We start from the raw sequence: 27,900 nt of genomic DNA, 5'->3' as shown, positions 1-27,900 counted from the left end.
AAGCTCTAGTTTACTTTGTCTTTGCTTTGTTCAGTCTACAAGGAAACGGAAGGCTGACTTCCTGTTTAGACCTTCCCGTTTCAGTACCAAATTGTATTAAATTTTTAAGTCCAATTCCTTTCTTTTCCCAGTTCCTTATTTGTAGTCCAATTTTTCAAAGTTTAGGTACTCACGGTGGTTATTTTTATAATCCAAATTGTCCCAAAAAGAAGGCAGCGCTCTCTGGCAACGGCTATGCGGCTTCGCTCCACGGAAAGAGCAGTTGACTCTCAGCACCGCGCCACTTCCCCCTCTTCGCTTCGGAGCCGTTAGTGGGTTCCTTTGCGGGTTGGGGGGGCGCTAAGGGTGCCCGCCGAGTCCCATGGTCACAGGCTTCATCCGAATTGAATTGTCCCTCCAATTCAGAGGGAGTCCGCCATTGCTGATGGCGCCACCCCGGAAGTCCGGGTTACATACTGTTACGGTAAAATCTGGGTGCGGGGTTACTCTGCCACCCAGCTCGTCGGACTAAGTCCGCAGGTCCCTGCGGAGGAAAAATGAGCTCAGCCGGAGGCAGGAGCAAACTGCAGAAGATCCAAGTTTATTGCACAACAGGTTCAAGACGAGATTGAACCCCGAGAGAGGGGTGACATGAGCTTTTGAAACTTCCCTCCATGTCCCAGAATACAGTGCAAAATACATCATAGTTACATCATGAATACATAAAAGAAAGGTTGGGTTACACGGGTTACATCATGAATACATTAAAGAGAGGTTGGGTTACACGGATTAACATATGGAGGAGGGAGGGGGGAATATGCAGAGCCGGAGATATGCACGGATAAGCACTTCCTGAGTGCCGGTGATGGGAAGACAATGGTCCATGTATACATAGTCTGCCACCTGGCATTGCCCGGAGGTAGGGCTTGGCAGAGCGATTTGACCGGATTAGGGTCTTCCTGAGTACGTGACGCCTCGCTCAGGGGATCATGGAGGCAGGGGAGGTGTCATGGAGTCCCGAGGAGACTGAGCCGATTGACACCAAAAGCAAGGAAATCGGAGTTGTGGTTGATTTTATATGAATTTCCAAAGATTTTTAGTCCATTTTATATTGGTGATTGAAGTCGGACACAAAATAGATACATTGTAGCAAGGTTTGACACTTTTATGAGTTCACAAGTTTCGGTTCCATTGGTCTCCCAGCGGGGAGCCGTCAGCAGCTTGTCAAGAGGTTAAATGAGGCGTGCAAGAGCTCGCTGAGCTAGCTCTGCAAAGCGAATGCATGGTTCTGATTGGATAGAATGCGGCCATTGAAATGAATGGGGGATACAGTTTCGTACGGTCTACTCACAGTAAAGATAGAGTGGGAAAGAGGCATAGGACTTTGGGCTTATTTCGCCCGTAATAGCGGATCAATGTAGGGGAGGCACTTCATTTAAGGGGCTTGGGGTAGAGTGTGGTGCTTGTGTAACGGTGTGGGGCTGAGGGGTCTCCGTGGGGTTGGGAGCCCTTGAGGTCATCACCTCGGACCTTCTGGTGGTCGGTAGAGGGGTGAAGAAAGGCATGCCCCCCTTTCCGTATCAATACGCTTCAGGTTACAGACTCCACTAACCCAGAAATAGTGCTTCAGGTTAAAAACTTTGCTTCAGAATGAGAACAGAAATCGTGCTTTGGTGGCGCGGCGGCAGCAGGAGGCCCCATTAGCTAAAGTGGTACTTCAGGTTAAGAACAGTTTCAGGTTAAGAACGGACCTCCAGAACGAATTAAGTACTTAACCTGAGGTACCACTGTATTTAGCTTGTAAGGCAGATTGAATATTCCAAATGCGGCATACAGCTGTGGCCTGCCCCTCCCAATGGAAAAACTTTTGATGTTGTGGGTCCTTTCTTGAATGCAAGAATAGGTTCTAGTGGGTGGGGGTACACTCGTAGGTACTATGTTGGGGACCCCAGGACTAGGTCAGGCATCTATTTTTCTTGTTAACAAAAATCTTATTTATTGATTTTTCACAAAAAAAGCTTTACAATTTTTAACATAAACCATAAGTTACTTTATCCATCGACTTCCCATCCCCCCAACTCCCATTATTTCCATAAGGTAAAGGTAAAGGGACCCCTGACCATTAGGTCCAGTCGTGACCGACTCTGGGGTTGCGACACTCATCTTGCTTTATTGGCCGAGGGAGCCAGCGTACAGCTTCCGGGTCATGTGGCCAGCAGGATTAAGCCGCTCCTGGCGAACCAGAGCAGCACACGGAAATGCCGTTTACCTTCCCACCTATTTATCTACTTGCACTTTGACGTGCTTTCGAACTGCTAGGTTAGCAGGAGCAGGGACCGAGCTCACCCTGTCACGGGGATTCAAACCGCCGACCTTCTGATTGGCAAGTCCTAGACTGTGGTTTAACCCACAGCGCCACCCGTGTCCCATGGTTTCTATATTTACCCTTAAAAAAAATTTATTGAAAGAATTACAGTTACAAAGAAATAAAGTGAAACTATGAAAAAGGGGGGAAAGTGAGGGAAGAGGCATATAAAAAAGAAAGAAAAAATATTCAAAAATGCAATGTAATATATTCCCATACATAAATGGATAAAGTGTTATTTAAGCTTAAATGTTGCATATTTCACCTATACTATTCAATACATCCATTTAGAAATATCTATCTTAATAGTTAATACTGTTGCTTTTATTTAAAGTCCTGCTCGCATTTTCATATTGCTGTTGTAACTCTTTAAATAGTCAATTAAAAGTCTCCAGTTCGCAAAGTCACTGGAATATTGTGGCTCAGTGTTGCAAATGTTGTCTTTGGTGAGACTTCTTTCCTGGCAAATGAGATGCTTCTTGGGTCTTCTTGTTTTCGGAGGCCTCCTTCTAAGCTCCAGCTGATAGGCCGCCATTTTCCATCGGAGTTTCATCGTTTCATGCAGGAAAGACAGAAACGAAATTCTGTTAGAAGGGTGCTAAATATAATTAATGTTAGACCCACTTGTTCCCCATAAATAATTACTGTTTGGGGTGAATAAATAATTTAAAAAGAAGGGGGCTTTTACTGGCAAATAATGTGTATCCACAGAAAACCTGAGCAATACATGCCATAGTTTAGCTCATGGGTAGGCGAACTAAGGCCTAGGGGCTGGATCCAGCCCAATTGCCTTCTAAATCTGGCCTGCGAACGGTCTGGAAATCAGCGTGTTTTTATGAGTGGAATGTGTCCTTTTATTTAAAATGGATCTCTGGGTTATTTGTGGGGCCTGCCTGGTGTTTTTACATGAGTAGAATGTGTGCTTTTTATTAAAAATGCATCTCTGGGTTATTTGTGGGGCATAGGAATTTGTTCATTCCCCCCAAAAAAATATAGTCCGGCCCTCCACAAGGTCTGAGGGACGGTGGACCGGCTCCCTGCTGAAAAAGATTGCTGACCTCTGGTGTAGCTTCTAAGGCAGATTGAATATTCAGATTGCAGCTGTAATAAATGAAAATCTGCCCTTATTTCCTTATGCATGCACACTTCTTCAGATATAGGTATCTGAAGAAGTGTGCATGCACACGAAAGCTCATACCAAGAACTAACTTAGTTGGTCTTTAAGGTGCTACTGGGAGGATTTTTTTTTTTTGTTTTGTTTTGTTGTGACTATGGCAGACCAACACGGCTACCTATCTGTAAATAAGAGCCTTTATAGTCCTTTGCAGGTTCTCCGTCGGTTGGAGAAAATAACAGGGGACAACCAGAGAATATTGAGAAGCAAAGCAGCTAGTAAGCCTGATCTTTATTGAATTGTTGCAACAGGCTGCCCCCTTCACACACAGGAGGAGGAGGATCCCGAACAAAGGTGTGCCCGCCCTTATATAGACATTTTAAATTGCCCGCCCTGGAGTCCAAGATCACCCCCAGATACATCATACCTACATCACAGAAAGGGCGGTCTACAACAGAAATCTGAGTGCGTTGTTTATCTCCTGTCTGGCAGGTTACCTGTTAATGCTTTCTTGATTGGGGCCCCTGGGGCCCCTGGCCAGTCTTTTGTAATGACAAATACTTAGTTCCTGAGCCAGGTCACAGGCTCACCCTATTCATACACAGACATACCCTTAAGGCAGGATTTGTGAAGGAAAAGACAATGGGGAGGCTTTTCCATTTTCCTTGACCTTGCAGAGAAACCATTTGGTCAGTCAGAGTCAAAAAGGTTTCAGGGCTGTTTTCCTGTGCTGCTTCAGACATGTGGTTTATATATTTATGTACGTGTTTGCTTGGTACATTTATTATATATATAAGACCTTTAAATTTTTACTTTCACAGCATACACAAAACTTTTTTTAAAACACTATTTCTCTCTCCCCTCAGCATCCCAACATTTTCAATGGTTTCTGATGCCAAGGGCACTTCACCAGAAGGCTTCGGTGAGGACCAACTCAAGCTTCAACTGACTGCTGTCGTCGTGCCTTAGAAGTTGAAAGAAGCAGGTATGTATTAAAATGGTGCAATATCTTTCCATCCTCCTGAAGAAAGCCAAGGAACATGTCAGTTACTCAAAGGAATAACTGCAACCACGCAGGAATGTCAAACCTTTCGGGCTGCCCCTTCCAGGCCCACCCAGCTCAGAGGGTCATATGGGTATTTCTGTCGATCCACGTGCTGAACAGGACTTGGTAATAAGAAGCAAACATGCTACTTTGGGATGACTTCATTTCTTCCATTAACCAAGATCTTGAGATACAAGCTCCAGATGGATATAGTTATGTACGTGTTTGCTTGGTACATTTATGAACATTTAATTTATATATATATGACAGGTTGAGGTGTTGCTGGAGGCCTTCTACAAGATCACCCAGGGCCCTACAGTGGAGGGCAGAAAAGTAGACGTCTGCACTTTCTCCACCTTACCATCGCCTGGAGAAAGTGGTTGAGTACCTCCTCCAATTTCCTATTGAGTATGGGGCACTCATGGGACGCGGGTGGTGCTGTGGGTAAAAGCCTCAGCGCCTAGGGCTTGCCGATTGAAAGGTCGGCGGTTCGAATCCCCGCGGCGGGGTGCGCTCTAGCTGCTCGGTCCCAGCGCCTGCCAACCTAGCAGTTCGAAAGCACCCCCAGGTGCAAGTAGATAAATAGGGACCGCTTACTGGCGGGAAGGTAAACGGCGTTTCCGTGTGCTGCGCTGGCTTGCCAGATGCAGCTTCGTCACGCTGGCCACATGACCCGGAAGTGTCTCTGGACAGCGCTGGCCCCCGGCCTCTTAAGTGAGATGGGCGCACAACCCCAGAGTCTGTCAAGACTGGCCCATACGGGCAGGGGTACCTTTACCTTTACCTTTATGGGGCACTCAAAATTCTACTGGACTAAGAGATGTTGGGAATCTGTGGGTTTACACAAAGGAAGGGATGCAGAGGAAGACAGAGGAAGAATACGTTTAACAAAGCCCAAAGCCTGAGATGTCTGCAGGCAAGTCATGTCTCGTTGGGGCCAAGCTGACTTTCTTCGCCCAGAGCTGCAGCAAATGATCCAGACGTCCTTCATCCCTGGCTGATGGAGCAGGAGAGAGCAGGCTTTACTTCAGCCCTGCAGTCCCAGAGCAAGTGCTGACTGAGCCGCTTTTTCTATTGGCAAGGATGGAGACAAACAAGCACAATCTTCTTATTATCTATTTCATGTATGAATCGCTTCCTACGAAGATTCTTGTAGGCATTACACAGTACAATAAAAAGAACATTCTGAAATACAGGTCAGTTTCTGAGGTGCTTGTAAGGAATTCCTTGTTTTTAAGCTCTTCAGGCGCCATGCTTCTGTTGTAAACAAAATCTGCCCATTTCCCCTTATGGGGTATCCAAGAGCCCATATAGAGTCCTTCCATGGGTTCCCTATTGGTAGGAGAGAATAACAGAGGCCAACCAGAGAATATTGAGAAGCAAAGTGGCTAGTAAGCCTGATCTTTATTAAAGCTGTTGCAACAGGGTGCTCCCCTCACACGCAGGAGGACGGAGGAGGACCCAGAACAAAGGTGTGCTTGCCATTATATAGGCATTTTAAATTCCCTCCCCTGGAGCTCAAGACCACCCCCCACAAACATCATACCTACATCACAGAAAAGGTGGTCTACAACAGAAATTTGAGTGCTGTTGTTTTTCCTGTCTGCCAGGTTATCTGATAATGCCCCATCTGATTGCTTTCCTAGTAGTCTGCCCATTCCTTTGAAATGGTGATTACAAAATTCCTGTAACAAGGAAGGTTTTTTTCCACCTCCTTACAGAGAAATATTCGGTCAGCTTGGGAGTCAAAATGCTTTCAGGACTGTCTTCCTGTACTGCTTCAAACATGTGGTTTATATATTTATGTACTTGTTTGCTTGGTACATTTATGAACATTTATTATATATCTAAGACCTTAAAATTCTTATAACACTTCCTCAGCAAAAGTGTAAACCTCAGGGGGTCTGTGGGGCTCAGATTCCCTGGGGTGGGGGGGACATCTGGGCTCCATGGGCCACAGACACTGCCAGGCAAATGGACAGGCTCACCTGATGGGCTTGGTTGCAACAGCATTTTAGTGAGGGTTCCATGTTTGTTTGTGTGTGAGAGCCATAGCTGTCAACTTACAATTTGAAAATAAGGGACCAGCAGCCAAAATAAGGGACCTGGAGCCTTGCCGTCTTCCTGTCCTCCTGCAGTCTGGTCAAACTCATGCTGGTAGCTTCGAGAACACTGTCCAACCAACTTTGTAACCAGAGGTTCAACTGAATAGAATCCGAATCACATGCACCACAAGGCCTGTGCAGCCTCAACTTAAGAATGGCGTCCAGCATTCAAAACCCCCCTCAGCTTGCATTAACTAGCCACACACACACAGCCTCCCCCCCTCCCACAAGATCTCCATTCCTTTCCCCCCACCATGTGCCCCCGCTCCAGACAGACCTTTTCGCCGGCAAGGGTGAGTGGGCCGTCGATGACGTATCCATCCGATTCCGATCCGAGCACTCAGCACAGGTATGTTCAACTTCTGAGCCCCTCTGAGCCAAAGGCAGAAAGCCCAGCCAGCAGCCAAACGAAGCCTCAAGGAAAACCACCATCACCTCTCCGCTGGGAAGCACTGAGTCCCCAGGCAGCGAGTCCCCAGGCAACGCGGCCGATTTGATCGCACAAGCTCCACCCCCCCGTCGTTCTTAGATTTCTTATTGGGTGAGCAACGCAGCCAAGCAACACAGTTGGAGCATCCCTCCTCCCTGGCCAGCAGGGAGGGAGGGAGAGGAGCTGCTTCCTTTGAAATTTATGGGACATCATTTAAGGGACATCCATCAATAACGGACAGCAGCAGGACTGTTGGAATAAGGGACTGTCCCTTCAAATAAGGGACACTTGACAGCTATGGTGAGAGCATTTTGAAAATTTATAGCCTACCTCAAAGGGGCTATTGCCACCACAAAGTGCCTTGATCCTGAAACACCACCCACTTTTCTGGAGCGACAGACTGCAAGGCTGCGAGGATGTCTGAACTAGTCTGACTCTAATATAAATACCATCTTGAACATATTTTACAGGGACAATAATCATCTTGTCATAGTTGCGGGGGGCAGCGTCACCATGAAAAAGAACAACCAGGAGTTTGTGGGACTTTAAATGACTGTTTTTATTAGGGTGGAAGCTTCTGTAGGCCAAAGGCTACTTCCTGACATATCCTGAGGTTTGTAAGGACAACACTGAGGAAGAGGAGCTGACGGCCATACCACTCCGTAGCTCTGTGAGGGAAAAGGGTCTGCCAATAACTTTCAGCATCCTTAAAAAAGGCCTGTACATAGTATTATTTGAGGGAACTCCATGACAATGAGGTATTGAATATAGTGCAGATGAGACTTCTGCTGTGTAATTCCTGGGTTACCTCTAGGGCAGGGTGATATGTCTATATATCGTCCAAAACCTAGGACATTTTTTATGTATGCCACTACAGCAGCAAGAATTCTTCTAGCAAAGTATTGGAAGACGCAAGATTTACCCACGTTGGAAGAATGGCAGACGAAGGTGATTGATTATATGGGACTGGCAGAGATGACTGGCAGAATTCGAGACCGGGGGAAAGAGGCGGTGGATGAAGATTGGAACAAATTTAAAGTTTATCTCAAAAACTGTTGTAATTTGGAAAATTAGGGGCTCAGAGTTATAAGAGATAAAGAACTACAGTTGTATTAATAACTAATTGAAGTTAAATATATGAAATATAATCAAGTTTATTATCAGAGGGTTGCTGAAAAATCTTGAAACAAGAATGCAGAAAAGGGGTGGTATGGGGAAGTCGATTTTGTGTTTGTTTATGTTTATGTTTTTGCTTTGTTTTTTCTTTACTTATGGAAAACTAATAAAAATTTATTATAAAAAATATATATATATATATCGTCCAAAACCGAAGTCCATTTTGTGATACCGGTTTCATAATTTTTGACCTGGCATTATAGCATGAATCAGTGTGTGTGTGTGTGTGTGTGTGTGTGTGTGTATGTACTATGCAAAAATCAAAATGTGGGGAAAACCATGAAGCCAGCCAATTCCTCTACACAGCTCCATCCTTATTTCAAACGTGATATATCAGTATATTATGATGTTGTCGTGCCTGCAGGTCCCAGGTTCAATCCCTGGCTGCTCTGCCGAGGGTTGGACAAGATCCCTGCCCAATATCCTGGCCAGCCAGTTAGCATAGACAATATTGAATGAGATGGACCAAAATTCTGGCTCATAGAATCACAGCTTGATGCACTGCTCCTGCCAACCTAGCAGTTCGAAAGCACATCGAAGTGCAAGTAGATCAATAGGTACCGCTCTGGCAGGAAGGTAAACGGCATTTCCGTGCGCTGCTCTGGTTCGCCAGAAGCGGCTTAGTCATGCTGGCCACATGACCCAGAAGCTGTACGCCAGCTCCCTCAGCCAGTAAAGCGAGATGAGCGCCGCAACCCCAGAGTCAGCCATGACTGGACCTAATGGTCAGGGGTCCCTTTACCTTTATGTATTCAATAATTATTAACATTAATAGGTAATAAACACAACCATATTTGCAAGTAAGCAATACAGTTCTACCAGATACTGATCCTTACTCCATGATTCTAGTTACTTTATAGTGTAATGCTATCATGTCTCTTCAAAAATCATTTCCATTAAGTTCTATTGGTAAGAACTGGAGCCTTTGTCGAGCCTTTTCAGAGTCCCATCTTAGGCTTTAAAGGCTGCAAACTTATGCATAATCGGCCAGGAATAAGCTGCACTGCACTGCACTCAGCGGGAGACAAAAATAGGAACGCGCTGTCAAGTCACTAGTCCGTACGTAAAGCGTCTTGTACTTGGCGCATGCGCACAACGCCATCGAGAGCGAAACTCGCTGACTCACGTTTCTGCGCATGCGTCCTTCCCAGGCGCCAGGAAAGCAAAGAGCTAAGAGAAAGCATGTGAATGACCGCGCCTACAGTCACTACCGGTATTCGTTCGGTCAACTCGGAAACCATGCTGTGTTAGATTTGCTCCTCGGAAATAGGAGGAGGGATGTGAAGCAGCTCTAGAGGCTCGGCAATCTCTACAAACAACCCCCACATACTTTGCCTCGGCTGTCAGAAAGCAGAGAACTTCCGTGGGACCTTCCGGCCACTTAGCATCGAAAAGAACGGAAGTTTATTCGAAACACGCTGCTACGCCTATCTCTAAGGCGAAGCAGCGTCTCTAAGCGGGGATTGGTCGCCGCCGCCACCGCTATCTCGTCACTTCCGTCCTGGCCCGGAAGCGGTCTCCTGGCCTCTTCTTTCCTCGCCTCAGCAACTCAAACGGTTCTGGAACATGAGCTGAGGAGAGTCGTTGTCAAGATGGCGGCGTCGGGGGGAGGCGGTAGCGCCGGTTCTTCCCCGACGGCAACGGCGGAGCGGGAGCCCGGCTGGGAGGTGGCGGTGCGGCCGCTCCTCTCCGCCTCCTACTCGGCCTTCGAGATGCGGGAGTTGCCGCAGCTCTTGGCCTCCGTCATTGAGAGGTAGGCGGGGCGTGGGGGGCTTCGGCCGTTGGTGGGCGTGGTCCGGCCCACACCTGTTCCCGCCCCTTTGGCGCTGAGCGGGAGTCATGGCACGTGGAGAGTGACTTGCAATTGTTGCTGCTATAAAATGGGGTTGAAATTTACAGGTCTGGCAACCGACATTTCCATTTCCAGTTATGTCTCCTACCCACTGATACTGATGGACCCAGGCGGGTTGGTCACGCGCATTGAGATCAGTGGATCAACTCTGAGCAGGCCTGACACTCGACGATTTGATCCTTTTTTGCGGGGGGGGGGAGGAGATATTTATTCTATTGGGTTTTTTTATAGAGTAAATATTTCCCCCCCCCAAGGATTTATTATATTATTACTTTTTATGAGGGACGCGGGTGGCGCTGTGAGTTAAACCACAGAGCCTAGGACTTGCCGATCAGAAGGTTGGCAGTTCGAATCCCCGTGATGGGGTGAGCTCCCGTTGCTCGGTCCCTGCTCCTGCCCACCTAGCAGTTCGAAAGCACGTCAAAGTGCAAGTAGATCAATAGATATCGCTCAGGCAGGAAGGTAAAGGGCGTTTACGTGCGCTGCTCTGGTTCACCAGAAGCGACTTAGTCATGCTGGCCACATGACCCGGAAGCTGTACACCAGCTCCCTCGGCCAATAAAGCGAGATGAGCGCCACAACCCCAGAGTTGGCTACGACTGGACCTAATGGTCAGCGGTCCCTTTACCTTTACTTTTTTTTATACTGTCCTTCAAGAGACAACAGGATAGCTTACCACATAATACCCAAAATGCATGAAGTAATAATAAAAAAATAGGGGGGAAAGAAAAAAGGCATATGCTAGCATAGAATAAATGCTGATTTACTAGCATATATTATACCTGCATTTTTCATTATTGGTTGAGGGGAGAGTCAGCAGGGTGTAGTTGTTAGTGAGTATCTGACTGGGGAGCTGGGAGAGGCAAATTCAGATTATTATTATTATAGTTTATTACCTGCTCTTCACTCTAAGGTCCCATGGGGGGGGGTTAAAACAATTTAATATTAAAACGTATTTAATTCCCCCACTTATACACATGAAGCTTTCAGTGGTTAGCTTCAGCCAGCACCTGTCTTCACTACTTAACAAGATTGTTGTGTGGCTGAAATGGAGATGGGAGACTGAAGAAAGAAACATAGGATTCACAACTGAGTTCCTCACAGGACAGTTGGCATATACCGTATTTTTTGCTCTATAAGACGCACTTTTTCCCTCCTAAAAAGTAAGGGGAAATGTGTGTGTGTCTTATGGAGTGAATGCAGGTTGCGCAGCTATCACAGAAGCCATAACAGCAAGAAGGATTGCTGCTTTCACTGTGCAGTGATCCCTCTTGTTGTTCTGGCTTCTGAGATTCACAATATTTTTTTTCTTGTTTTCCTCCTCCAAAAACTAGGTGTGTCTTATGGTCTGGTGCATCTTATAGAGCGAAAAATACGGTAATTATAAGATATAAGTAAATTTATAATCTATTATTTTGTGGTGCTTGGGGGCTAATTAAATTATGGGAAGCCGATTCCCATCCGCCCCAGCAGTGGTGGTCAAACAATGTGTGAGTTGTAGTTCAACAGCAGCTTTGATGGCTACCTCTCTAGTAAACAAATGTTTTAATACTTTGCTTTATTGTAGGTATTTTAATGGAGGCCTTTAGTTCTGTAATTCCCATGGTGGTTTTACAAGAAAGCTTGTTACCAGAAAGGTAGCTGTGTTTGTGTTTTGTAGCACCAATTCAGGATTGCCCTTCGTTCCTCATAGGCATGGGCGTATACATAACCCTAAATCAGTTATGTATACAAAAACATACCTGAAGTTCAGCCGCTCCCCCAACAAAGGGCCTGCGCCCCCCAAACCAAATTCTTGGCTACGCCCATGCTCACAGGGGTTGTGGTACCTGAAGGTTTTACGCCATAATGATCATCCTTAAAGTGCCTAAGGGGTCTTTTTGTTGTTACTTATGATTGCTTCCAACTCAGTTTTATTCCTGTTAGACCCAATGAAGTTACTGGACCAAAGTTAGTCATGTCCATTAATTTCAGTGCATTCATCCTGAGTAGGACTAACGTTAGATATAACCCTGTTTAATATTAAATATACATTAAAAATTGTCTGCCTCCAAAGCACTTGTCAGATTAAAAATGCAGAAGCACAACAATAGTAAAATAACGTACAATTTACGTTATTAAAGCAGCTTCAGGAGAGGAACATGAAACTGCTTGGTCAATTTCAGAAGAACAGCAAGACGTTAAAATTTTAAAATTCAATGCTTTAGGGTTTTTTTGGGTTTTTTGTTTAAGTCTTGGTTGCTTTCCTAAAATATGAGAGAGAATGGGGACCACTTGAACCTCTGTCCAGGGGGAAAGGGGGGAATTCAATAATCTGGGTGCTGCTGTTGGATTAGCCTTGTTGTAGATAAACTTACTGTATGTTTTTAATTTACCGTATTTTTCGCTCTATAGGACGCACTTTTACCCCTCCAAAAATGAAGGGGAAATGTGTGTGCGTCCTATGGGGCGAATGCAGGCTTTCGCTGAAGCCTGGAGAGCGAGAGGGGTCGGTGCGCACCGACCCCTCTTGCTCTCCAGGCTTCAGGAAGCTCTGCGCAGCCCGGCGCGAAGTTGCGCCGGGCTCCCGACCACTGCGTGGAGCTGCCTGCAGCCCGAAGCCTGGCACGTGCTGAAGAGCGCGTCCGGGCTTCGCGCACCTCTCCGCAAGCCTGGGGAGACTGGCACGACTTCGCGCCGGGCTCCCTAGGCTTGCGGATAGCAGGCTGTTCTGGGAGCTGGGGTCGGGGGAAGCTCGGGCTTCCCCTGCGCCAGCCCCGCGCCTGGGGGGGAAATAATTTTTTCCCCTTTATTTCCCCCCCAAAAAACCTAGGTGTGTCCTATGGGGCGCTGCGCCCTGTGGGGCGAAAAATACGGTAGTTGCATGTTACATAAAATAGGATATGCTAACAAAAACAGCAGGACCATAACACAACAGTGCATATCAGTTGGTCAAAGACGTGTAAGGAGCCACGTCCAGAGGGTCACACCCTAGACATGTTGGCATTTGTTTCGAGAGAGAATGGAGTGTGCCTTTGGGGGTGAAGTCAAGCCGCTAGAGAATCACAGCACCCACTGTGGCTGCAGAGACCGATAACTCGTAACTGCTTCCTCCCATTGTTATTTCTGCTCTGTTAGCAGCACTGAAATGACCTCTCCAGGGCACAAACCTAGGCAATGTATGGAGCAATGCCCAGGGCTGCCCAGATGACAAGATCCCCCCTCTCGACTTCACTGATGTGGTCCAAAGGAAAACAGAGCAGTACATTTGGCACTAGCTTAGCTGCAGGAGCCTTGCTATTATTGAGAGGGTGCTTTCCATTCATGAACAGTTAATCAACAGCTGCAGAACAGATGGGGACAATAATAATCTTAATAGGAAGTTCTTTCACTTTTAATGAGCAGTACATCATAGCTCAGTTGGTAGAGCATGAGATCAAGGTTATGGGTTCTAGCCCCATATTGGGTGAAAGATTCCTGCACTGCAAGGGATTGGACTAGAACGTCCTCGTGGTTCCTTCCAACTCTTCAATTCTGTGGTTCAGTGATAATACTGATCCTTCCTGGGATCTAGTGAGATTTAGGGTAGCTGTCACTGCCTTTTTCTGGTAGAGCTGCCATGCAGAAATTCAACCGATACAGCCTTCCCTCCAGCTGAGAGGTTTAGGGAGGTTTTAAAATGTCACAGTTGTTGATGTTCTGTCTTGTGCAACTGTCAGAAGCATCCCAGCTTCTTCAGAATAAAGGTGTCACCTCTGTTCTGATTCGCACAATAGTTCTGAAATAATATTGCATTTATGTGAGTGCTACAAAGCCCTCTAAAACTATCACTGACCACAGTCTTTCCCTTTTCTGTATTTTCTACCATGTTTGTTCTTACAAAGCAGCTTTCAGTTGCGCTGCTTTTGTGTCTGCTGTATGGGTGTCATTTGGTGGTGGTTTTGTTTTGCCACTTAAACTGGTATCTTCCACAGTTGCTCGTGACTGCAGTAATAGGCTTCTCTTTAAGTCAGAGTGGGAAACCTTGGATCCTCAGACCAAATGCAGTAGCAACCCGCAAGTCCTCTCTCTGGTCTTCAGGACTCCTCCCAGGCCTCTCTTTCTCCTTTTCTGATGATTTTGCCTCGTTGGAATGTGTCCTTGAGTTGTGATAATAATGCTTTGTCTTTGCCTGGCTGGAGAGAAGTATCTCTTTTGGTGTAGAAACCTCTGGTATTTGCATGGCTGGAATGCAGTACAGTATACTGCACAAAATTAAGAGTTGCATCCATTGCTTTGCATACTTTGAGCTTTGGTCCTGCCCACCACTGGCATGTAGTCCTTAGAAGGTTCCTGAAAATGAATTACCACTGCTTAAGTAAAGCATTTTCTAGATCAGCTAACCGATAAAAACAGAGGTGCTTCAATACAATGGATGTAGCATAAACCACATTAGAATAGTAGCAGGAACAAGCTGAGCATCCCCCACCCCGGCAGAAAACAAACTATTCTGAAATGCCCTTCATCTTTCCTTGCATCAGGTTGTTTTCATGCCTCTGTTGTGCAACTCTCTGCTTTGAACCCTCTCTTTTGCAGAATTGCACAAACTTCATCCAGCTCTGTGTGTGCATTAGTGTGTGTTCATGCTTTCAAAGTTCTGGGGAACTGCTGTGGGGCATTAAGAAAGCAAACAGCGTGAAGCTCATTGAAGCAGCAGAGAGGGGGAAAACATGTAAGTGCAAAAGGGTGCTTTGACTCTTTTGGCTGTTTCTATTTGAGGCTCAGCTCCTGCGTTTTGTTGTCCCATCGTCTGGATTCTTCAGAACTTCCCAAAACGATTTGAAAAGCGATGGAGTCAGTCTGATGGAGCATTCAGAAACTTCCTGTCACAGTTGTAAGAGCTTTTTTGGCCAGTTTTTGTAAGTGTGTGTCAGGTCCATATTATATGTTGGGACCCTCCTACCATGGTATGTTCCTGAACTTGCTTTGTGAGATGGGTATTGGGGGCACTGTGTTACAGTAGTCCAGGCCCCACCTATGGGACTGTGTGTAGAAAGTAGCAATAATAATAATTCAAACCTGGGTCTCCCATGTCCTAGTCTGTTTAACATCTACATGAAGCTGTTGGGAGCTTTATACATAGGGCTGCCTCTGATGACGGTTCAGAAACTTCAGCTAGTGCAGAACTGCTCACCGGGACAAGATGGTTTGCACATATTACACCGATCCTAGCCCAGTTGCACTGGCTACCAGTTAGTTCCAAGCCCAATTCAAAGTGCTGGTTTTGACCTATGGTTCATTAAATGGCTCAGGACCTCAGTATCTCAAGGACCGCCTCTCTCCATATGAACCTACCTGGATCTCTGAGCACAATTCAAAGTGTTGGTGTTGACCTTTAAAGCCCTAAACGGCCTCGGTCCAGTATACCTGAAGGAACGTCTCCACCCCCATCGTTCAGCCCGGACACTGAGATCCAGCGCCGAGGGCCTTCTGGCAGTTCCCTCCCTGTGAGAAGCCAAGTTACAGGGAACCAGGCCGAGGGCCTTCTTGGTGGTGGTACCCGCCCTGTGGAACGCCCTCCCAACAGATGTCAAGGAAATAAACAACTATCTGACATATAGAAGACATCTGAAGGTAGCCATTGTTTTAGGGAAGTTTTTAATGGCTGATGTTTTAATGTATTTTTAATCTTTGTTGGAAGCTGTCCAGAGTGGCTGAGGAAACCCAGCCAGATGGGTGGGGTATAAATAATAATAATAAATAATAATTGTTTATTTATTTATTTGTTTATTTATCTGAGACCCTTCTTCATGTGCCTCCTCCTGGAAAAGTGAGCAGTGTTTCCCAAACTTGGGTCTCCAGCTGTTTTTGGACGACAATTCGCATCATCCCTAGTAGCAGGACGAGTGGTCAGGGATGATGGGAATTGTCGTCCAAAAACAGCTGGAGATCCAAGCTTGGGGAACACTTGTCTGGAGGGTGGCCACACAAGAGCAGCCTTTGCTGTAGTGGCTCCCTGTTTGTGGGATGCTCTCCCCAGGGAGGCTCACCTGGCTAGATGGATCAGTAAGTCTAGCTCAGTCTAAGCAGCTTCCTCTGCTACTAAGTCAGACCATTGGTCCCTTTAACTCAGTATTGTCTACATTGACCAGCAGTGGATCTCCAGGGTCACAGGCCAAGGGTCTTTTTTTAGCCCTTCCTGAAGACACCAGGGATTAAACCTGGGACTTTAAGCAGGCAAGGCAGGTGCTCCAACACTGAGCTGTGGTCTCTTCCCATAAAATGTTTTCTTTCCAAGGTTTAAGTCCTCATAGTCCAGGGACATAGAAAGATGCCTTATACAGAGATAGGCCTAGCTCAGTACTCTCTAGTCTGACTAGCAGTGACTCCTGGGTTTCAGATGGAAGTCTCTCCCAGCCTTACCTGGAGTAGCTACAGTCCCGCCCCAGAGGCAGCTTTCTGTGGGGAGAGGTGGTAAATTGAAAGCTTTACAATATCCGCAGGAAGTCCAGGGTTCAATCTCCAGCTTTAAAATTATTTTAATTGCATTGTTTTAACCCAGAGCTTTCCAAACTCTGTGTTGTGACAGGTTAGTGTGTTGGCTGCAGTGTGTAGGTGTTTTGTGTGAACGCTCCCCACACCCCTCCCTGTGCTGGAAAGGGATTGCAGTAGTTTAATCTCCAGTTCGCTAGTAAAACTGAATTAGGTAAAAGGTAAAGGTACCCCTGCCCGTACGGGCCAGTCTTGACAGACTCTGGGGTTGTGCGCCCATCTCACTTAAGAGGCCAGGGGCCAGCGCTGTCCGGAGACACTTCCGGGTCACGTGGCCAGCGTGACATCGCTGCTCTGGCTAGCCAGAGCCGCACACGGAAACGCCGTTTACCTTCCCTATTTATCTACTTGCACTTTGATGTGCTTTCGAACTGCTAGGTTGGCAGGCGCTGGGACCGAGCAACGGGAGCGCACCCCGCCGCGGGGATTCGAACCGCCGACCTTTCGATCGGCAAGCCCTAGGCGCTGAGGCTTTTACCCACAGCGCCACTCGTGTCCCCACTGAATTACTGTGTCGCAAAAATGATGCATGTCTAAATTTGTGTGTCACCAACATGAAAAGTTTGGAAAGCTCTGTTTTAACCTTTCAATGGGCTCCTTTGCAGGGAAGGGTGGGATAGAAATGTAATAAATAGTTCCAAAAAAGGATCAAGGCTAGCAGAGCTGGTGTGTGTGTGGCGGGGAAACTCTTCTCTCCCTGAGACTGGAGAGCTGATGCCAGCCAGAGCTGGCAGCACTGAGTTAGACGCTCACCTAAGTCCCCTCCAGCTCTCAAAAGGTTAAGTCATAAAATATTGGGGTGGTTGGTGCTGCTGCTGCTGCTGCATCATCAACTTTGGTGCTACTTTTGAATGTGAAATTCTCTGGATATTTTTACTTGGTGGGATTCCCCCACCACTGGGTTAAAATTTTGATGAACGTTAGAGGAACTGCTAATTACTGTTTTTATGTTGATGTGATTGTTATACTTTTGAGAATGCGCTGCTGTTGTATTTACACTGTTAGATTTTTTATGTGTGAATCAATCCAGTTGTTACTCTTGTTGCAACAATTACATTACCCCCCCAAAAAAAAAACAACCCCTCAATTTTTTCGGAAAGCACATTCTTGTTGATATTGGATTGGATTCAGGATAAGTAGATTTGCTAGTAGTTCCACTGTTGAGGGCAGTAATGTTTCTGAATCTTCTTCTTTGGCTATCCCTCATAGCAGAGTAAGATTGTCTTCCATGAACACGGTCTTAACAGTGAGTCTGTAAGTGACGGTGGAGACCAATTCTGGATCCACACGTTTTTCCACAGTGGGGACATAGGTTTCCGGGTGGGAGTTGATCACGACGGGGGTTTGCCAAGCATGCCTTCCTCTTAGCACACTTCTCTTTTTCGTCCTAAGTTCGAGTGTCTTCATAGTCCATGACACTTTGGGTAAAGGCTGTCCTCCAGTTGGAGCGCTCGCAGGCCAGTGTTTCCCAGTTGTCAGTGTTTATCCGACATTTTTAAAGATTTGCCTTAAGAGAGTCTTTAAACCCTCTTGTTGACCACCAGCATTACGCTTTCCATTTTTAAGTTTGGAATGGAGCAGTTCCTTTGGAAGACAGGCATCCGAACAACATGACCAGTCCAATGAAGTTGATGTTGAAAAATAATTGCTTCGACACTGGTGATCACTGCTTTTTCCAGTACACTGGCATTAGTTCACCTGTCTTCCCAAGTGATGTGTAACATTTTTTGGAGACTCTGAAAAATTTCTAAATACCAGGCACTGAGCTGGTTTCTGAATACCAGTTACTGGAAACCACAGGAGGGGAGACAGTGCTCTTGTGCTCAGGTCCTGTTTGCAAGTTTCCCTTGGGGGCAGTGAGAACAGGCTGCTCGACTAGAGAGACCACTGGCCTGACCCAGCAGGCTCTTCATACGTCCTTATGGATACAACCTGTAATCTTTAACATACTCAATGCATATGGTCAAAGTTCAGGGCAGTCCCCGAGAGCATAGAAATAACTGGTTCATAATCCACTCTCTGTCTTCTTTCTCTCTCTGCAGTGAGTCTGAAATCTTGCACCATGACAAACAGTATGAACCTTTCTACTCGTCCTTTGTCGCCCTTGCGACGCACTACATCACCACAGTGTGTGGACTGGGTGAGTGTCCAGAGTGTGAGTTTTGATGTTCTGCTTGAGCCATCATGCCTTCTCTCCTTGTTCTTACCAACAGATGTCTCTTTTCCTTGATGGCTTGTAATTTATAAGGCAAACAGGGGGCTAGACAGGGAAGGGGAGGTTTGCAAACCAGAAATGAACTTCCAAGGTGGGGAGACAGATCAGCAAATGGTAAATCGGTTTCTGAGGTTTCTTTGTAGGGAACTAACGCCTCTTTGAATGATCTGACATCTTTGGCTTTTTAGTACCTAGAAATCAGCTGCAGTCTGTGGCAGCTGCCTGCAAAGTCCTGATTGAATTTTCTCTGCTGCGACTTGAAAACCCAGATGAGGCTTGTGCTGTTTCGCAGGTGAGAGGCCTTTTTCATAGTGTATGAGAATGTATGTATGCATGGGTATAGTTTAATAGTAGAGCCTATGCTATGCATCCAGAAGTTTCCAAGGCTTGACTTAAACCAGGGGTGCAGAGCTTCTATGCTCCCTTGCCTGCCCTGAATGTTGCTGGACTCACAGCTCCCATCATCCTCAACCATCAGCCCTAGTCAGTATGGTAAGTAGTCTGGGATGGTGAGAGTTGCAGTCCAAAGCACCTGGAGGGCATCAAGTTGGCAAAGGCTGGTCTAGAGGAACACCTTGTCCACCAACCCCTTTGCATGCTGCATCTCAGCAGCCCAGAAGGAAGGCTCACCAATACGTGAACTGGGATTTTATTTAATGGGAGTTGCCAGGCATTGAACTGTTGGGGAAGGCTGGGGTAGAGAATATATGGGATTAGATGGTCCTGTTTCCTTACAGGGTAGAAAGTATTGCATATTGCAGCATGCCACAGAGTGCATGCAGATTAGACCACACAGACGGAATCACTGGAAAGACGCAAAGAGTGCTTTGCAAGGTTTAATAACAACTGCTCAAACGTACATCTTACAGTCACCCCTTCTGCATAGTGTCTGTAAACATCCACTCATTACACACAGAGTAAGGTACATACGGCACATTATATACCGTTCACAATTGCTGGTACATGCAATGTGTTAAAAAAAAAAGGAAACACTGTAATCACCTTATTCGGCTAATTATAATGACTTATCAGCACTGCTACACAGCTGCAAAAACTAGGTCAGGATCTGCACCCTGGCTTTTAAAGTAGTACACATCCTGTGGAACAATATTGAACCCTAATATTTAAACAAGATATTCAACAGAAAGCTTCAAAAGCCTTGCAAACGGCAGCATGATGACAGTCTTACATTTTTAGCATACAGAAAGATAGCCTTGATGACGTGGTACCACTAGGTCCATTTCCACTTACCTGTTAAGTTAAACTTGTGTTACGCCAGATGAATGTGTCTGTCATGGTTGCCTACTTTGTATTGCTTTTAAAATGCATTTTCTGTTGTTTTCTGTGCTGTTTTTATTATATTGTGTACGTCACCTTGAGATATATGTGGGAGATAATTAATAAATAATAGTATAGTGGTGCCTCGCAAGACGAAATTAATCCGTTCCGCGAGTCTCTTCATCTTGCGGTTTTTTCGTCTTGCGAAGCACGGCTATTGGCGGCTATTAACGGCTTAGCGGCTATTAACGGCTTAGCGGCTTTAAGAAAAAGGAAACAAACTCGCAAGAACTCGCAAGATGTTTCATCTTGCAAAGCAAGCCCATAGGGAAATTCGTCTTGCGGAACGACTCAAAAAACGGAAAACCCTTTCGTCTAGCGAGTTTTTCGTCTTGCGGGGCACCACTGTAATAACCAGGGTACCATAAAAATTCTGCTACCCATGTTTACTGAAATACCACCAAAGCATGTCCTCACACCTGCCTTCACCTTTGAAGTTGGCTCTTTCTCTTTAGAAACACCTGATCCTGCTGATCAAGGGCCTGTGTACTGGCTGCAGCCGCCTTGACAGAACCGAAATCATCACATTCACAGCGATGATGAAGTCAGCCAAACTACCCCAGACAGTGAAGACCCTCTCTGATGGTGAGAACTGTGGTATGGTGGAGCAGGTTAGAGTGTTGGACAGTGACCTGTGAGGCTAGGGTTCAAATCCCCACTCAGCCACGTTACACTACATTAAGCTCACTTGGCCATTTCTCATCCTTGCCTACCTTGCAAGGTTGTTGTGAGGATAAATCAGTTAGGGGCAGAGAGAAGCCTGAATGGTATCTTGAGCTCCTTGGAGGACAGGTGGGATATTAAATGAAATAAATAGGTAAACTTTGTTGTGAGCTCTCTAGTGCTGAACGTGACCAGACGATCACATTCAGCCTTTCTGTTCCTGAAGCAAGGGCTGAATTAATGTGCTTTCCTCTCTCCCTTCTGCAGTGGAGGATCAGAAAGAGCTGGCATCTCCAGTCAGCCCCGAACTGCGACAGAAGGAAGTGCAAATGAACTTCCTCAACCAGCTAACGACTATCTTTAATCCCAGAGTGGCAACCTCTCCAATCCTGCCACAGACTCAGGTGTGTATGGAAGCCTGGAGACTCCCTCTGTCCAGTGACAACAGTTCAAGTGAAAGGAGCTGGGGAAGGACTACAGCTTAGTGGTAGGGCACCTGCTATGCTTGCAGAAAGTGCTCGATTCACTCCCTGGAAGCATCCCTTGGTAGGACTGGAAAAGACCGCTGGAGGGCCGCTGCCAGTCATTGGAGACAGGACTGAGCCAGTGGTCTGATTCAGTACAAGATAGCTTCCTATGTCTTAAGGCAGTGGTTCTCAAACTTTCCTCCTTGCAAGCCGCTTGAAAATTGCTGAAGGTTCTTGGCACACCGTTCTGCCAACTGCAATGTGCTGGGCTAGGTTTTTGTCTGATTTTTTATTGTGTTTTCATTGCTTCTTTTATTTCCTGTATTTCCATTGCATAGAATTCAAATCGTAATACACTAAAATACAAAAGCACTATGTAAATGTGGAGCGGCACCATGGCTGGTGCCCATTTCTCCTTTTTCTCCTCAGGGGGAAGGTGAAAGTGACGACCAGGCGTCCACGGACCAAGCCTCTGCAGCCAAGACGAAGAGCATATTCATTGCTCAGAACGTGGCCAGCTTGCAAGAACTTGGTAGGGAAAGGATTTAATGCTTACAACTGCTATCACTTGTTTTCAAGCGAGCGATCTTAAAAGAAAGGAGAGGAGAAGGGGGGAAAGTAGGAAGTTGGGTTTCCCTAGCTGTATAACATTTCCATCGGCTGAGGCTGACTATTGTTGAACACCAGTTGCTGGGGGGTGGGCAGGGAAAGGGTTATTCCTCCTGAAGCTTTCTGATTGGCCACTGTGGGAAGAAACAGGAGGCAGGACGAGATGGATGGCGGGATGGCTCAGTTGATAGAACATGAGACTCTTAATCACAGGTTCATGGGTTTGAGCCCCACTTTGGGTAAAAGATTCCTGTATTGCAGGAGGTGGAACTAGATGAGCCTTGTGGTTCCTTCCAACTCTACATTTCTATGAAAAGGAATTGGTCTGATCCAGCAGGGCTCTCTTTTTTTGTCACACTGCTTGCCTTTCTTCTTAACAGGTGGCTCTGAGAAGCTGCTGCGGGTCTGCCTGAACCTCCCTTACTTCCTGCGCTACATAAACCGCTTCCAGGACGCTGTGTCCGCTAATTCATTTTTCATCATGCCAGCCACGGTAGCTGATGCCACTGCAGTTCGTAATGGGTAAAGAGAGCTCCCCCTTTTATGTTCTCTCCCCCCCCCCCCACCTTCCAGTCTATCACCCAGTCTGGGTTGGACGTTGCCAGATGGCCCTGGCTTACATCTGTTCAGTGCTGGGTTTCAGCACCAGCGGGCCACTGATTTCCCTGCCTTGGTGAATCCCAAGCTACCCTTCCAATGCTGTCAACCTTCTTTCTGCAGGTTCCATTCGCTGGTGATTGACGTGACCATGGCCTTGGATACTCTCTCCCTCCCTGTTCTGGAGCCTCTTACTCCCACAAGGCTGCAGGACGTCACTGTTCTGGCTCTTAGCTGCCTCTATGCAGGTGAGCACTTGCCTGACAGTAACATAATGAAACTGAACTTGGTGCATATTGTCATTCTGATCTCAGAGTGAAAGGATGGACCTCTTCCTCTTGTCGGCTCTCCTTATGCCCCTCCTGTTCCGATTAAGTTTCCCCTTTGTTGAATTTTAGATTGCAAGCTTCTCTTCTGCTTTGTCATGTGATGTGCACGTCAAATGGTGTTGCATCAACCAAATAGTAACAATGGATTGTACCTAGTTAGTTCTACTCGGAGTAGACTCATTGAGTTTACCAAACATGATTGGGTTGATTAGTTTCATAGGGTAAGTATAACAATCCAGTTAAATTAGTGGATGTGACTAACAATTCCACTGCATCTATGCCAGCCTCATATCCTCCAGGTGTTTTGGACCACAAGTTGCAGCAGTGGCTGATGGGAGTTGTAGTCCAAAGCCTCCGGAGGGCAGCGGGCTGCTGAAGGCTGGTTTGTGCCGAGTCTAGTTTAGTTGAATACAGCCCGGTTATGGTGCCTACCTGGTTTGTGCTTTGGAAACTTGTCTCTCAGTAGGAACTCTATAGAGAAGTACTGACAGTTAAAAAGAGGTTTCCTCAATTTGCGATTGGGGACACTTCTTATTGCCCCCCTGCCCAGACTTACTATGGGGTGTAGCTTACAGCACTAGGCGAGGCTCTGCCTGACACCGAGATCCTCTCTTTCTCTCTCCACCCAGGCGTGAGTGTTGCAACCTGCATGGCCATCCTGCATGTAGGCAGCACCCAGCAGGTCCGAACTGGGTCCACAAGTTCAAAAGAAGAAGACTACGAAAATGATGCAGCCACCATTGTGCAGAAATGTGTAAGTGGGGAGGCTGGATGCTTAGGGGAATCCCTCTTTGTGTGTGTCCAGAAGGGAAGATACGGTGCTGAATTTGCAACCCAAAGGGTGGGTTTTTTTGTATGCATGCATGTATAAATGGCAGCTTTTCATATAAGTCCTGAAATTTCTTGTTTCCATCTATGTCTGCAGCTTGAAATCTACGATATGATTGGGCAGGCCATCAGCAACTCACGCCGTGCAGGTGGGGAGGTAAGGGCGATAACCTCCAAGCAGAACTCCTTTGTCTTGGCGACTTTGCCCCATATGGATGGGCTGGAATGAAACGTTATTTGTTTGTTATGCAAGGTTTATTTGTAAGCACTTGATTGTAATAGGGCCTCAAAGCAGTTTACCAAAAGTAGTAGTAGTTTGTTGTTGTTTATTAAACTTATTAGTTGCTTTTTGAAAAAATAACTCAAAGCAACTTACAATAAGTAAGACATCAAAACCAGTGAAAAACACAACGGGGGGGGGGGGAATCTTAAAACACATTCAGATTTTTAAAAAGCAGGATTAAAACATCCCACCCCACCCACTGAAAGAAAAGAATGAAACAAAATAAGCATCCTTTAAAATGTAGTTTAAAACTATTACTTAAAACTGTAAAAAATAATTAAAATGAATGATTAGCTGAAAACCAGAATAAAACAACATTCTGCAAGTCTGGGTAGGCTTTGCCTAAAAAAAAGGTTTTTAGTAGGTCCCGGAAGCAGTACAGTGAAAGCGCACGCCTGGTGTCAAGAGGCAGAGAGTTCCAAAGTGTAGGTGCTGCTACACTAAAATGTTGATTTCTTACAAATGTGGAATGAATATTGTGTGGCATCTGTAACAGTGCTCGTTTTGCAGATCAATGTGGTTGTGAAGTTAAACATGGGTTTGTATGTGTTCTCACTCCTTCCCCCCTCTTTCTTGGGATGGCAGCACTACCAGAACTTCCAGCTGCTTGGCGCCTGGTGTCTGCTGAACAGCCTGTTTCTCATCTTGAACCTCAGCCCCACGGCCCTGGCTGATAAGGGGAAGGAGAAAGACCCCCTGGCTGCCCTCCGGGTACGGGACATCATTGCTCGTTCCAAAGAGGGAGTGGGATCTCCCAAACTGGGGCCTGGGAAAGGGTAAGTTTGGTATCAGTCAAGAGAGTAAAGTCAGGGACTCCCCCCCCCCCCTCACCTTCCTGTATCTTAGATGGAAAAGCTCTGGGATTCTTAAAATGCTTCCTTTTTCTCTTCTCCATAGGCACCAGGGTTTTGGCGTCCTGTCTGTTGTCCTTGCCAACCATGCCATTAAGCTGCTCACTTCCCTCTTCCAAGACCTGCAAGTTGAAGCACTTCACAAGGTGAGAGAGAGACAACTCCGATCAGGGTTCTGATGGGTTTTGCTTTCCGAACATGACAAAATAACACAGCTTTGACCCTCCGCCCTCCAGGCCTGGGAGACCGATGGCCCCCCGGCTGTGCTGAACATCATGGCCCAGAGCACATCGATCCAGCGGATCCAGCGGTTGATCGACTCCGTGCCCCTCACAAACTTGCTCCTGACTTTGCTGTCGACCTCGTACAGAAAGGTATTTACGGGCCCCTTGGGCTTCCTTCAAACTGGAGATCTAGAAACTCGCTCGATTTTTTTTACATCATTTGTAAAAGTCATCTTTTACAGTGTGGTGTAGTGGTTAAGAGCAGTGGACTCGTAATCTGGTGAACCGGGTTCGCGTCTCCGCTCCTCCACATTCAGCCGCTGGGTGACCTTGGGCCAGTCACACTTCTTTGAAGTCTCTCAGCCCCACTCACCTCACAGAGTGTTTGTTGTGGGGGAGGAAGGGAAAGGAGATTGTTAGCCGCTTTGAGATTCCTTAGGGGAGTGATAAAGCGGGATAACAAATCCAAACTCCCCCCCCCCCCATCTTTGAAGTCTAAGCTTTCAAGAGCTAAGCTTTGCAGAAAGCAGCTGACCTGGTCTGGTCTTTCTCCTCCCTCCCACCCCACCCCGCTGACCCAAACTTTCAGGCTTGTGTTCTTCAGCGACAACGAAAGGGCTCCATGAGCAGCGACGTGAGCGCTTCCACAGACTCCAACACTTACTATGAGGATGATTTCAGCAGCACCGAAGACAGCAGCCAGGGTGCGTGCAAAACATGGGAGGCCTGGGGATTTGTGTTTCATGGTGGCAGCAATAGACACAGTAGAGGACCCTTAATTTTATGTTACGCTCTTGTCTCTTAAACAATCTCTGTGTTTACTTTGGGTTTTTTTCCTAGATGACGACAGCGAGCCCATCCTCGGGCAGTGGTTTGAGGAGACCATTTCTCCCAGCAAAGAGAAAGTGGTCCCTCCTCCGCCACCCCCGTCCCCACCCCTGGAGAGCTCCCCTCGAGTGAAGAGCCCCAACAAGCAGGCCGCAGGAGAAAACGGGAACATCTTGGCCAGTCGCAAAGATCCAGAACTGGTGTGTGGTGGGAACTTCTTAGGGTTGTGTCCAGCTGGTTTTGCTCAGAATAGACCCATTGAAATCAGTGGCACATAGTTGAACCATGAGACTCATCCCCACAAGAGGCAGTGACGGCCACCACCTTGGACCAATTCATGGAGGACCCAAAGATTGTTCTGTTTCTTTGCTTTGAGACAAGTACACACAAACACTCACACCGGTTACTGCAATTTGCAGTATAAAAGGTGCCCTTTATGCAATGATTTCAGTAAGGAGTACATGGGGCGGGGAGGTGTGTATGGGGTCAGGGGGACAGTACTGACGACCATATTCAATACCTGTTGTCTTTTGGAATCAAAAAATATTGGGTCATCTATTTTTGAACACAAAAAGTAAATTTTTGGGATATGACTGGGATCTGTGAGAAAGCACAGCTGATTATCGTATTGGCTTGAATATAAGCCTCACTCTCCCCCCTTCCCCCATTTCTGACTGTGAAAAGTTAAAGTACGGCTTAGATTCACGACCATTTGAATACACGACCCAGTATGCAACCTGGAGCCGTGAGGAATAGAGAGCTTCTTTTATTCTCTCTCCCCCCCCCCCCCGCCTCTCCAATTTTAAAGGTGTGGCTTATATTCAGGCCAATACGGTATTATCCTCCTGGTTCCATTCCAGTTTCTGTTTGGCTCATGCATCATTCTCTCCTGTCTCCTCTTCTCATTTGGCTTCTAGTTCTTAAACCTGGCCTCCAATATCCTGAACTTTGTGACTTCCTCCATGCTGGACTCCAGGAATAATTTCATACGCAACTACCTGAGCGTCTCGCTGACAGAGCAGCACATGGCCACGCTGGCCTGCATCATCAAGGAAGTGGACAAGGACGGGATCAAAGGTTGGGGTGCAAGTCCTTTCTCTACCCCCTGCCATTCTAGTCTAGTGTCTTTGCTTGAGACCCTGGAGGGGAAATTGAGCTACATCAGGGATGGGCAACCTTAGGCCTTCACAGTCCTGCTTTGCATCCTCCTTGAATGGTTTTTTCCTGGCTGGAATGTCTACTTGAGCTCTGATGATGTTTCTGGCTTGCCTGGACGGAAGGTAGAGGGGTGTGTGTGTAAAAACTAGCCATCTCCAGCAAAGTAAAATTTACCTTCATTGCCCCACCCATTTTTGCCTCTGGCCCTGCCCATCACTGGCATGTGGCCCCCCAGAAAGTTACCCAGAGGGGAAATGCGTCCCTTGGGTTGAATAAAAGGTTTTCCCACCCCTGAACTCAATGGATCACTGGTCTTGACATGGTCCAGCCAGCTTCATATTTTCATAGGGCATGTCCCTAGCTGTCTCTGAACCTGGCAGATGTGATTTGATTATTGTAAGGGCAGAATTGTACACAAGCAGGAGACTTGCAGCTGCCCCTGGCAGTGGCAGCCCCGCGTCTCCTCTACTGCTGGAGAAAGAGGGACACAGAGGGGGTGGCCATCTTTGGTGGCGTCTTTCGTCACTTAAAAGTTCTGGCTGAAGATCAAAGATGGACGAGTGTAATTGTAAGCAAAGTGCAGCCTTCTGACACCACCTCAACCAAGAGGTTCCGTTTAGCTATGTCGGGTTTCTGTTTATTTTGTGTGAAGTGGTGGGATCCTGGGATAACCAGCTGACTCTGCCCTTTGTCATAGGTACCACAGAGGAGGAGGAATTTGCTGCTGCACTGTACCACTTCAACCACTCCTTGGTGACCTCGGACCTCCAGTCCCCCACTTTGCAAGTGAGTCTTGCATTGCTTGTGGGGTTAGTAATAAGAAGGATCTAGAGGGCCCCCCACCTCTTAGGAAAGCCAGGGCCAGCAGTTTAGAAATTAGCATGGGGGAATGGTGGGGTGGTGTTAATGTCTGAAAATTTGATGGCCAAGTTGA

The 27,900-nt window shown here is 46.7% G+C and overlaps 1 protein-coding gene and 2 long non-coding RNA genes across 10 annotated transcripts in view; 1 reads left to right on the top strand and 2 right to left on the bottom strand.

The window, feature by feature from the left end:
* Nucleotides 1-559: 559 nt before the first annotated feature.
* Nucleotides 560-7,276, bottom strand: LOC144328357 (uncharacterized). Its single transcript, XR_013393541.1, has 2 exons — nt 6,886-7,276; nt 560-5,574 (listed from the first exon to the last, which is right to left on the bottom strand). It is a non-coding gene; the product is annotated as an uncharacterized LOC144328357 (long non-coding RNA).
* Nucleotides 7,277-7,580: 304 nt separating this feature from the next.
* On the bottom strand, nt 7,581-9,587 carry LOC144328356 (uncharacterized). Its single transcript, XR_013393540.1, has 2 exons — nt 8,367-9,587; nt 7,581-7,885 (listed from the first exon to the last, which is right to left on the bottom strand). It is a non-coding gene; the product is annotated as an uncharacterized LOC144328356 (long non-coding RNA).
* A 126-nt stretch (nt 9,588-9,713) lies between these two features.
* The window catches only part of UBR4 (ubiquitin protein ligase E3 component n-recognin 4), a 164,504-nt gene continuing 146,317 nt past the window's right edge, over nt 9,714-27,900 (top strand). For 7 of the 8 annotated variants that reach the window (XM_028741585.2, XM_028741584.2, XM_028741580.2 and 4 more), the window contains exons 1-17: nt 9,715-9,967; nt 18,619-18,716; nt 18,980-19,083; nt 20,585-20,714; nt 21,060-21,196; nt 21,689-21,791; nt 22,249-22,390; nt 22,589-22,713; nt 23,424-23,548; nt 23,720-23,779; nt 24,491-24,681; nt 24,803-24,902; nt 24,993-25,130; nt 25,570-25,684; nt 25,821-26,008; nt 26,726-26,885; nt 27,664-27,752. In XM_028741585.2, the coding sequence (XP_028597418.2) occupies nt 9,807-9,967; nt 18,619-18,716; nt 18,980-19,083; nt 20,585-20,714; nt 21,060-21,196; nt 21,689-21,791; nt 22,249-22,390; nt 22,589-22,713; nt 23,424-23,548; nt 23,720-23,779; nt 24,491-24,681; nt 24,803-24,902; nt 24,993-25,130; nt 25,570-25,684; nt 25,821-26,008; nt 26,726-26,885; nt 27,664-27,752 (2,166 nt within the window). In that variant the 5' untranslated portion in view covers nt 9,715-9,806. Of the gene's footprint in view, nt 9,968-18,618; nt 18,717-18,979; nt 19,084-20,584; nt 20,715-21,059; nt 21,197-21,688; nt 21,792-22,248; nt 22,391-22,588; nt 22,714-23,423; nt 23,549-23,719; nt 23,780-24,490; nt 24,682-24,802; nt 24,903-24,992; nt 25,131-25,569; nt 25,685-25,820; nt 26,009-26,725; nt 26,886-27,663; nt 27,753-27,900 lie in introns of all 8 variants that reach the window. The other variant, XM_028741577.2, reaches the window with a different exon arrangement.

This window comes from Podarcis muralis, chromosome 7 (assembly GCF_964188315.1).
Source record: "Podarcis muralis chromosome 7, rPodMur119.hap1.1, whole genome shotgun sequence".
NCBI lineage: Eukaryota > Metazoa > Chordata > Lepidosauria > Squamata > Lacertidae > Podarcis > Podarcis muralis.
Note: the sequence above shows the minus strand (reverse complement) of the source record. Positions and strands in the feature narration are given on the sequence as shown.